Source organism: Priapulus caudatus, unplaced genomic scaffold (assembly GCF_000485595.1).
Source record: "Priapulus caudatus unplaced genomic scaffold, Priapulus_caudatus-5.0.1 Scaffold755, whole genome shotgun sequence".
Lineage (NCBI taxonomy): Eukaryota > Metazoa > Priapulida > Priapulimorpha > Priapulimorphida > Priapulidae > Priapulus > Priapulus caudatus.
In genome coordinates this window covers 9,057-20,749 of record NW_014577816.1, presented here as the reverse complement: position 1 = coordinate 20,749, position 11,693 = coordinate 9,057, and the positions used below count along the sequence as shown (strand labels likewise).

The 11,693-nt window shown below is 41.1% G+C and overlaps 1 protein-coding gene across 6 annotated transcripts in view; it reads left to right on the top strand.

The window, feature by feature from the left end:
• The window catches only part of LOC106813321 (E3 SUMO-protein ligase PIAS2-like), a 28,651-nt gene that overhangs the window by 16,347 nt on the left and 611 nt on the right, over positions 1–11,693 (top strand). For 2 of the 6 annotated variants that reach the window (XM_014817439.1, XM_014817437.1), the window contains exons 3-13: positions 376–456; positions 930–1,117; positions 1,274–1,358; positions 1,642–1,783; positions 2,310–2,444; positions 2,912–3,017; positions 3,444–3,523; positions 3,729–3,889; positions 4,021–4,163; positions 5,913–6,075; positions 10,575–10,867. In XM_014817439.1, the coding sequence (XP_014672925.1) occupies positions 376–456; positions 930–1,117; positions 1,274–1,358; positions 1,642–1,783; positions 2,310–2,444; positions 2,912–3,017; positions 3,444–3,523; positions 3,729–3,889; positions 4,021–4,163; positions 5,913–6,075; positions 10,575–10,867 (1,577 nt within the window). Of the gene's footprint in view, positions 1–372; positions 457–929; positions 1,118–1,273; positions 1,359–1,641; positions 1,784–2,309; positions 2,445–2,911; positions 3,018–3,443; positions 3,524–3,728; positions 3,890–4,020; positions 4,164–5,912; positions 6,076–10,574; positions 10,868–11,693 lie in introns of all 6 variants that reach the window. The other 4 variants (XM_014817438.1, XM_014817436.1, XM_014817441.1 and 1 more) reach the window with 3 other exon arrangements.

The window sequence follows — 11,693 nt, the reverse complement described above, 5'->3', positions numbered from 1 at the left end:
TTTACCTGTGTTTCTTTTTAAGTCTTCATCTGCATGGAAAATTAAGAACCTACTTTAAAATCTTAGCCTAAAACAGGTTCTTATGTAAAGGGGTCTAAATGGGAAATTTTAGCCTAACATGTTCTTAAAATCTATGTTCTTATACGCGGGTTTTTACTGTATTTGCACACATGCATTCAAAACACTCTGGAGTCCATTGAAAATAGATTCATGCATACCCAGAGTATTAAAGCAATATTATTTGAACATTTTTTATGACAAGTGGTATAGAAGGTATTGTTTTTTGGGGAAAAACATTGGAAGAGTAAATGGTTTATAATTGGAGGTCATTAGTTGCACTGCCTAATGAAATACGTGTTGCTTTTTGGTCAGAAGAAGATACCCCCACAGGGGTAATTCCCCACCAGTGAAATCAGCACCCCCACTCAGTACGAGTGCTTTATCATCAAATACCAGGTTTGAATCAGTTTAACATCCTATGGTTCACTTTATCAGGCTGTCCATTTCATTATTTGTGAAGTTGTGATGATACACATTCTTGTTATTTAATTTGACCACTTGAGATATTTTTCAGTGAGGCTGTGCATAGATTTACTATAGGTGAACAAAAATGACACCGTAGATGATAAAGGTAGAGTTGTTGGTACTCTAGAATTGGAGACAGAAAAATTGGTACAAAGACTAAATGCAAAAAACCAGCTATTTTGATATGCACACAAATAAACTGAACCAGTTATTAAGTATATGACTGATTATAATATACCATCTAATTTCTAAAGTGTAGAGTGATTTTTGTGTGTTTGTTGCATAGGAAGTACAAATTTCTATTTGTAATTAAAAAACTTGTGTATTTAACTTGTCATTGAGCAGTAATCTTTTACTAATCTTCAGAATCTATTGAAAATTTTGTGGTTTTTCTTTGTTTTCAGTACGACAAATGCGCATACATCTGTATCACTGAGTAGTGCGTATACAAGCAGCAGCAGCCATACACCTATATACAATCCCCCAGGCTCTGTCAGTCACCTAAATGCAGTTCCTATCCATCCAGACGTCCGACTGAGGAAATTACCATTCTACGACACTTTGGGTGAACTAGTGAGGCCTACAAGTCTAGGTGAGTTATTAATTTTACTATGATGGTTATCGTTTTCCAAATACTGTGGCGGTTTAAGTCTTATAATATCTTGCATTTCGTAGTAGGAATATGAGCTTACTTGTGTTGTTTGTGAGTTTGGCAATGCTAGTAACAATATGCCACACATTTGTTTAGTCCCACAAGGTAATGCAAGGTTCCAGGAGTCATTCGTAATTTTCCACCTGACACCACAGCAAGCACAAGAAATTGCAATATCAAGGTACATGATGACTGTTCATGCTGCTTGCCATTTGTGCTTATATAATAAAGCTAGTCATCTCAGATGCATTTTTTTGTACAGCAAATGCAAATATGTTATCGTACGAACATATAACAAATTCGATTGTACTAACCTGTATCAAAACGAAATGGTTGCAAGAATATTGCAGAGTTAATGTTTTCAATGCTCCGCAATCGTGATCTCAAGCGTGCCTGTGCGCGGTAAGGCTTGTGTACATCGTCGTTATTAACTGCGCGGGCATGTGTGAACGTGCGTGCTGTAGGGACATCATCGCGGGAGCACGCTGTGAGTACACCGTACAGGTGCAGCTGAGGTTCTGCCTGCTAGAGTCTACGTGTGAACAAGACGACAACTTCCCGCCCAGCATCTGTGTGCGCGTTAACACGAAGATGTGTCCGCTGCCGGTACGCAAGTGCTCTCATGCTCAGCTCTGCCCCATCAATATTAATATTGAATTAATAATAAAAAATAATATTAATGCATCCTATCCATCCTGTAAAAAAATTGTCCCTCTGTAGTATTAAATAGTCGTGTTTGAACTCTACAAAATTCATCATTTTTTTAGACAGGCACATGATAACTGTGAACAATTATGCTCCATTTGTTTGTTTTGTTGTTGTTCTATGTTGTGTGTGTCATTTGAGTTAAAGTTATGCTTTTGTAGCTCATACAATGTCATTATATTGAGGCAATTTTTTTTCAATGTATTGCAAGTGTGTTATGTAGTGGCTCCGAGGTGGTTGTTTAGTGGCTCCGAGGTGGTTGTTAGTAAATAGGATATTAATTTTCTTTATTATTTTTGGGATATGTGTAGCTATCTAATTTCTTGCGGCACAAACTACCGTTCTTAATCTTAGTGTATGTATGGGATAGAGGCAAATGTGCCTGTGATGAGATCGATGTGAATATGAGTTATTCACATTCTTCCAGAACATCATTCCATCCAACAAACCGGGTGTGGAACCAAAGCGACCAAGTCGACCCGTGAACATCACAGGTCTTTGTAAGCTGTCTCCAACATCCTCTAACCACATCAGCATTTCCTGGGCATCAGAATTTGGAAGGGTGAGAATTTTCTTCAATCCCTTATGCTTTTGTTATGTGTGTTGATTATTTGTGTGTTCAATATTTTCCAGTTATGATATTAAGAGCATATGAAGCCTAGAACCATGATAAAAACTGAAAACCATGTCTTAGTTTCAGTCGAATAAGTAAGGTTACACACTTAGTTTGAGCGGTGTAAACCTTTATTATTATTCAACTGCTCAGCAGATCATACTATAATTGTACATACTCATAGCTATTACAAGCTTCATACTGCACTGCTGACTAAGGATGCCCTCTAGTTCTCACATATTACTCTGTGATCCTACACATCAAATGTACTAATAGATGATTATAAGTAATTGTGTTTACAGTTAAATATGTGATTAAAAATGTGTCACTGGGCTGCATATGTTGTGCCGGGATATAACTAATTTCCTATAGTTTGTTTTTGTATATCCTGACAGATATTTCATGTCTCCTTGCAGGCATATTGTGTTGCTGTCTACCTGGTTAGAAAGCTGAATGCTTCTATACTGCTGCAGAGGCTAAAGAACACAGGAATCCGCAATGCAGAGCACACAAAAGCATTGAGTATGTGCCAGTAGATGGTTGCTCATTAGAACAATAATTAGGCTGTTTTTTTATTTTTTAGCTGACACTCGATATCATAGTAGGAACAAGAAGAATCCTATATGTGCCAGTAGAGGTGCTCATTAGGCCCTTAATTAGGCTATTTGACATTTTCTATTTGACACTTGATAATATACTAAGTCTAATTATAGTGATACAGCAAGCGATTGGCTTTAGATATTAATAGGTCTATAGTTAACGAAGACAGGGTTCAGCTTTCATGATAGTTTTTCCACTAAATTGGGATTTTTTGTGCTACGCACTAGCAGTGATTCTGTTAAACATAATGAGAAGATAAATGTTGATATGTTAATTAAAGGAACTAATATATTTTAAAGTAAATACTTGTAGGTGATTTCAACATTCATATTTTTGTCTATGTTACAGTTAAGGAGAAGTTTGCACAGAACTCTAGTTCAGATTGTGAGATTGCAACAACCAGCCTACGAGTATCATTAATGTGTCCGGTAAGTTATTTGCGTTTTTGCCCTCGTGTCACTATGACATAATGTTTTGTTTTTTGAGTGTGCATATATGTGGGGTTAACCGTATTAGCTATTATTAGGTAGTGGAAATTCCCTGGTATTCCGATGTCAGGTGGGATAGTTTTTCGGGGGATAGTGCCATCCTTTTTACCAAGAGAGTTGTTTACAAGTATAGCTATGATTGCAGCTGGGTAAAATGAGGATCCAGATACCTTGCCGGCCCAGCTCTTGCACGCACTTGCAGTGTTTCGATGCCTCGCTATACCTACAAATGAATGAGAAGAAGGCCACGTGGATTTGCCCTGTTTGTGATAAAACTGCGGCATTTGAGAAGCTGCAGATAGATGGGTGAGTTCATTTCTTCTCTCTGCCTTGCTCCCACCCTTGAGATAATCACCTAATTTATCGATCATACTCATAAGCATAATGAACGTGGCGTAACCTGGAAGTAGTTGCTTAACGATTTTCGTTCTTTTCAGGCTGTTCATGGAGATATTTAAGAAGGCACCTAACAGTGAAGATATTAAGTTCATGGAAGATGGTTCTTGGCAACCGCTGGTGCAGACTCAGGAGACTCTACTGATAGCAACTCCAGACAAACCAGAGAAGAGGCCTGCTAAAGGTATTTAATTGAAACCAGTCTGTTGTACCTGTTTGGTGATAGTTTTCAGCTCAGCTGACGAAGTCAGATGCAGCTTGTAGAATCGCATAATTGTCCGTGCGTCCGTCCGTGCGTCCGTCAACAGTTGGGCACAAATCTTAACCGCTTGACGTACGGTAGTGATGTCACGATCATCGATTATACTCGATCATCGGTTGAACAGTGGCTCGAACCAAGCGCTTAGTGATGTCACGATCATCGATTATACTCGATCATCGGTTGAACAGTGGCTCGAACCAAGCGCTTGGTTATCAAAATCCGTAATCGATTTCATCAAAATAAAAATAAAAAAATCTAAATAAATGTCAAACTTGAACAAGAAAACTTGGAAAAGTGATGAGAATCAGAGATGTCATCGCTATTTTAGTTCGGGAATTGCCGACATTCGCCGTAGTTACTTCCTGTTGAGGGGCTAAAGCCTAGGACGCACTAGGGATTTTATACGCTGGGTAAACAAGCACATACATGCACACACGTACATGCACACGACGTTACGCACACGCAGGCATTCAACACCCCGAGTAACCGATTGTAACCGATTATCGGTTACTTGGGTCCAACCGATGATCGATTACGAAATTACAACTGATTGACAACACTAACGTACGGTCTTGATATTCGGGACGTCGGGGGGGATCGCGAAAAGGACTTGGAATTTTGGGGTCAAGGGTCAAAGGTCAAGCTGTGTCAATGGAGAGGGACTATTTCCCCCTTAACTTAAGGTATAGGAGGAAATACAGAATTGCGGCACAAATCTCAACGGCTTGACCTACGCTCTTAATATTCGATGTAGTGTGATGGGGAGGAAACCCATCACCAGCGCGAAATTGGAGGTCACAGGTCAAAGGGCAGTGGGGGAAAGGTCAGATATCAGACATTTTCTGAGGACGTGGTCTAACGGACCAAGTGCAAAACTTTTTTGTTGCAGCGCTGACCTACCATTTTTATCACTTTATTGAAAGTACCATGAAATGTGCTTTCCGCTGACGTGCGAACAGTAAGTGTCTGATAACCTTTTGACCCTCAAGAGGAGGGGTAAACACAGATTTGTTGACTGTTAACAAAGGACTGAACTGCTTTTGCTATTAGAGCCCCTGCCCCCTCCCTCTCCCCCACCCTCCTCCCACCACCACCACTGCGCTCGACGCATATCCATGATAACATGTTAATATAGTACTACCGGTATAGCAAAGCCTATTATAGATTTTAGATCTGTATTAGTAGTATCCTAGATATATATGCTCTGAGCGCGAATGCGGTGGCGGGAGGGCGCACTTGATTTGGTTGCCAGTGAGTTTACCAGAAGAATACCCGGCTACAGTACACGTCAATTGAGCGCTGTCGCTCTGCGGTACTTGTTAGTTATCAATTTTCCAACATTATTTTTTCAAAAACTCACCATTAATGCAAGGATTCCTCATGTTTTTACCAAACCATTTTACCATTTTTTATGCTGAGGTAATTAGTCGTATGTACGCTGACAGGGGAGTCTAAATTTCTCTTTATTTATTAATTATTCGATTTACTGGTGAGATGGTTGTTTTAAATCTAATGTTCATAGTTCTTTAAGGCTCTGAGCTTGCGCAGATGATCTATGCTAAGCTTCAAGGATTCCCTGTTACTAATATATCAGTTATGCAGCAGTAAGAGCTAGTTTAAAGGTGTGAAAATCTCTCATGCGAATGCATTCGTTGTCATTTGTGATTGCAGTGATGAATGCCGATGCGACTGCTCCTTCTCCCACTAAGAAGAAAAAGGAGAGCGAAGTGGTCATTGACCTAACACTGGATAGCGATAGTGACGATGACAACCCGCCGCCACAGAACAGCGTCCACGCGCTCGATCTGAGCCGACCCAGTAGTATATCTCCGGGGTGAGTGCTGCACACTAGGCAGGCCGCAGTGTCACGCCACGCTCACAAAATGTCCTTGTTGCCCTAGTCACCGCTGCTGTTTCGGTGCAGATTCTACGAGATGTTTGATGTTCTATGAGGTTCTCAGGGTGTAGATTTACACGTGTAAATGCGCTGGTTTTATGAAAAACCTCAAGTTGCACAATCGCGACAGCTCAGGCGGGTTGCAAAAGAAGTGGTAAAGTATGTAAGGATGACCAAGTTAGAGCCACCGAGCCTGTACAATTGGTGTGCCATGTTCTATGTAGGCTCTGGTGCACGTTTTATGGTTTAATGTTCTATCGTACATATAGCTATATTGCTCACATACACTCACCCACATGCACGCACGCACACGCACATGTCGACGTACATAGCTCTTTATTCATAGTCATTGAATATAACTGTTGGAGGTTTTCCTATTGTGTACCAACTTCTATTTCTATTTCTACTAAGTACACCAATAAATTATGAGTGTACTTAATAGAAATAGAAGTTGGTACACAACAGGAAAGCCTCCAACAGTTATATTCAATGATTAGTGGTTATAGACATAGTTTCAAGAGCTAATAATACCTAGAGTGTACAACGGAAAAACGGGAAAATAGTGCTATTTCACGACTACATTATTCTACTTTGCCTGCGAGTCTAGAATAATTTCATGGTATTGCATTAAGCAGAATTCTTTGCTCTCTAAAACAAGACCAACCGCTTGTCAATACGATACTCCTAGGCGGAGATATCAGCTCCTAAACCTCCCCTCCCACATGCCAAACGCCGCCTCGAATCCACTTCTGCCAGCATCCTACACGCGGGGAAGCATTTTGGCTATCGGTTTCCGTCACCACTTGGAGCGCTGATAATTGATGTCATATGCCCAAATTTGGTACTGTTACTACACTTAGTAACTGAGCTGCGTTGTAAAAACTTGATGGAGCCGGCTCCATCATGACGGGCGTTAGCCGTGCTAGGAAAGATAATGGAAGATAAGGGCATAGGCGATGCCCCCGAATGTCACCTATGATAACCGAAGCACCGTCCATTCATAAATTTATCGCGGAAAAACCGAACTTTCACGAAGCAACGCTTAGCCGCGTGTAGGATGCTGGCAGAAGTGGATTCGAGGCGGCGTTTGGCATGTGGGAGGGGAGGTTTAGGAGCCGATATCTCCGCCTAGGAGTATCGTATTGACAAGCGGTTGGTCTTGTTTTAGAGAGCAAAGAATTCTGCTTAATGCAATACCATGAAATTATTCTAGACTCGCAGGCAAAGTAGAATAATGTAGTCGTGAAATAGCACTATTTTCCCGTTTTTCCGTTGTACACTCTAGGTATTATTAGCTCTTGATAGTTTACAAATTACGTGTGGGCGAATTTAGGTATTGCTCGGTACGGTCTAATGTTGTCATAACATGGGGTATTGCTGTAGTGTGATTAAGTTTTACATTCACAGCTTCCGTATTTATTGGCTAATATTTCATGAAAGCTAGAAAATATGCATTCCTACGTTTTTTTCTTGTGTCACGCTGAATTTATCGTTTATTTCTTTTCTTTTCAGTCGTTATTTTGTCCACAATGTGTTGTTTTCGGTTTCTTTATTTTATACTGGACTCAAGGGTTTAAATCCACATTAGTAGAAACCCACTCCAGGAATCTGGCTCGGTCCAGTTTTGGCAGCTCTCACGCTTGCTCTCCATGTGACACGATCCAAGGGGTCTACAGTGGAGAGATTCCACTTCCCTATCCTTCTTCACAACCTCCTTCCAAGACATCTTTGGCCTCCCACGTCTCCTTACACCAACAACTCGAACTTCACCCACTGTCTTGATGGCACCGGTGGAGCGCTGAACATGGCCATACCAGCGGAGTCTTTTCTCACATAATAAGACATCAAGGTCCAAGATACCCAGTCTGCCCAGCAGCTCGTTTGAAGGGGCCAAATCCTCGATTGTGACATTGCAGATCCATCTGATCATTGCCCTGTCATTACGCCGGAGGCGTTGCAAGTCAACAGATTTCACTGCCCATGTCTCGCTCCCGTGCAGCATGGCGCTACGGACACATGAGTCCTGAGGGACAGATGTCGAGATGTCAGGACAGGATGCAGCTTCCGAAACTTAACCCAGGCGGTCTTTGCTCTAATGATAGTTGCTAATTCACAGCCACCACCTGCCGAGAGAGTATCACCAAGGTAGCAGAAGGAGGGTACCACCTCCAGTTTGTCCTGCCCAATCTGCACCTCTAACAGTGGTCTGCCATCAAATGGGCGGGCATCGCCCATGCACCGCTTGCAACGGAAATCCGGGTCTTCATTGAGTCGGCCTTTTATGCCACTACACTTCTTATCAAGAGTAGATAATATAACAAGAGTGAGACACCCGATTCCCGCATTTCTAACCGATATTTTTCACCAAAATTTGCCACCAATAAAGAAGCAAGTGTATACGTTCTCAGCTTATTATGACCACTAATCACTCACGTTCGTGGTACTGATATTCGTTTACATATATTTGCTAGCGTATTGCTGTAAATCGTAATCTTGCACGAGCTGAATTCGCATGATTTACCGCTGTTGTTGTTAGGTGTTTAGACAACTTTAGAAGCTGCAGTGGCGCCAATATTTAGCAACGGACTGCTTCCAAATCATTCGTGCCTCGATAAGGTTGAGAGCATAGGGTTGAGAGACAATCTAAATTTCGAATTTTGATCTCGTTAGGAACCGCGAGACGCGCTCAGTTATTGTGATCGCAACACAAGAAATTGACATACTATCTTACATAAGTAATAGTACAATAATAACAATATTCTTTGTAGTAGTTTGCAGTAAGTATCACATTACGCGCGCGCAGGTAATAAAGTACATTAAACCCCTATCGGGGCACGAATGATTTGGAAGCAGTCCGTTGCTAAATATTGGCACCACTGCAGCTTCTAAAGTTGTCTAAACACCTAACAACAACAGCGGTAAATCGTGCGAATTCAGCTCGTGCAAGATTACGATTTACAGCAATACGCTAGCTAATATATGTAAACGAATATCAGTACCACGAAGGTGAGTGATTAGTGGTCATAATAAGCTGAGGAACGTATACACTTGCTTCTTTATTGGTGGCAAATTTTGATGAGAAAAATCAGTTAAAAATGCGGGAATCGGGTGTTTCACTCTTTGTTATTATCTACTCTTGTTCTTATGTACCCAGTGTGCACAGCCGCGACAGCGGACGGAATTACTCCCAACTCCCTTCCTGCACACAACGCAGGGGTACTTCCCAGAGTCTTCCAAGAGGTCAAGTTCAGCACCACAAATCATGATCTTCGTCTTGCCCATATTCACTCTGAGGCCCTTCTCAGTGTGGCCTTTCTACAAATGTCTTGATGATGATTATTCCCCAATATTTCCCAATAGTTATTTCACCTCAAAGAAGACATTCTTGATCTTGCAGTGTATGCTTGGTATCATTTAGTCTTTGACTTCACGTACTGTTTAATGTCGCTGTATTGTTTTTGGCTCTGCGTCTACAGTTACTGGAGCTATGTCATGATTGAAGCTGAACATTACTATGCTGTAATATTGGGTCTTTAGTGACTACAATGCCATAGTAACTGGACCTGTAGTGACTACTATGCTGTATTAGTAGTACATTGGACTTTAGTGGATACTCTGTCATAGTAACTGGGAGCTGTGGATGAAAATATTAGGGGATTAGTATGACATCTTATAAGAGTATCAGTCATTTTATTGCAATTACCTTTTACAGTAGACACTAGCTGTAGAAGTGGGCCCATGATTGTTACAGCAACAGGTTTTACTAAGGCTCAGCTTCATTCATTTCAGCTATCATTTCTTTTCTTATACAATTGGATGGTTTACTGGTACTGCACACTCATTTAAAAGTCCGCATACACATATTTTTGGTTTATGTTTAGTATTGTAGTATGTTTGAGTTCACACCCTTAGGCTGGACAAAAAATTGTTCAACTGCTATAACTCGTGTGTCCTAACATTTGAGAGGGGTGGCAATAATTCTTAATCATCACGTATTGGAAAAACTGAGTACAGAAAAAAATCTGTCACATTTTTACTGAGTCAGTTGAGTTATGGCAAGCAGACAATTTTATTGAACTGGTTCTATGGATATAGTATGCATATATATATATATATATATATAATATATATGTATATGTGTACACATCACATCCCCTACTTGTAGAATATAGAACGAGTGTGTAATGACTACAGACCTGTAGAGCATTGGACTGCCAGTACTAGATCATGTCAATGATATAGCAAATAGAAACACTGTTAGAGTGTCGGTTACCTGTATTGACAATCCTTGTATTTCCTATTTGTTAGATGAGTGTGAGCATGTTCAAGTTTTCCCCATTTTTATTTCATATTTGTACTGACCCAACAACAGGCTACTGGTCTGAAGTCTGTCTACACACGGCTATTAAAACAGAGGCATTTACATTTTATTCCAGGTTAATGCCTGTGCCAATAGGTGACCCTATTCCAGCTTATCGATTGTCTGACCGCGTAGTGTTTGGAGGACCACCTGCATTAACGTCCAATCAAAATTCTAGACTTATGCCCTTGTCGATGGGTGAACCGCAAGCGTCGCGATCATCAGACCTAATAACGTCGTCAGTGCCCGTGCCCGTGTCGCTGATGCGAAACGTCGCAGCGGCGGCGGCCTCTAGTGGACCCGTGGATTACACGCCATCGTACATGACCCAGTTCAGCTCACCGGCCACCAACGCACTATACGGACCACGTAAGTTGCGTGCATAACTTGTTACCCTTCAGTTATGTCACCCTGTTCAATGTTGGTGCAAGTAAGATTTGCATGTAAATGCTCTGTGCCTTTACTAGCATTGGTCTATCTTTAATGACGGCGCATATATATGATTTGCATGAAAACTTGTACTTTCACTAGTATTGTCATCTTCGAAGATGAAACAAGTAAGATTTGCACGTTGATCAACTGAATGGCATAGCAGGGCAGCAGCTGGGATTACCAGCACCAGTAACATGTGCTTGCAACCATTTATTATATGTAAATATATAGAACGTTTATACAATAATGGGCTCTTCATAGTGTCTAGCACACCCGGGGAGGCGTCAATGAGCTAGTGTTATTTAGTCAACTTTAGGTCCCCCGTGCAAGACCATAATGATTCAGTTAGGGTTAGGGTGAAGATGACGTTTATGTGAGGTTGTCCTTAAGTAAAATTAATGAGAATTATGGTTAGGGATTGATGTATAATAATGCGTGTACAGGTGTCCTTAACATGACCTGAGCTGCCTTATCTCTGTCAAGCAGAAGGCACTCTTGTGTATGTATTCCTTTTTTCTTGAACGTCACTGGTAACGGTTTCCTTCTTTTCCTGAGTGCCCCTGATAGCAACCTTTTTTCCTCAAGCTGAACTGATGCAATGGTTTTCCGATTTTTTAAGCCTTATCGATAATAACGGTTTCCTTCTCTCTCCTAACCAACTAACGATTTCCTTCTCTCATAACCGTCATCGATAGTAATAGTACTCTCTCTCTCTCTCTCTCTCCCTCTCTCTCCCTCCCTCTCTCTCTCTCTCTCTCTCTCT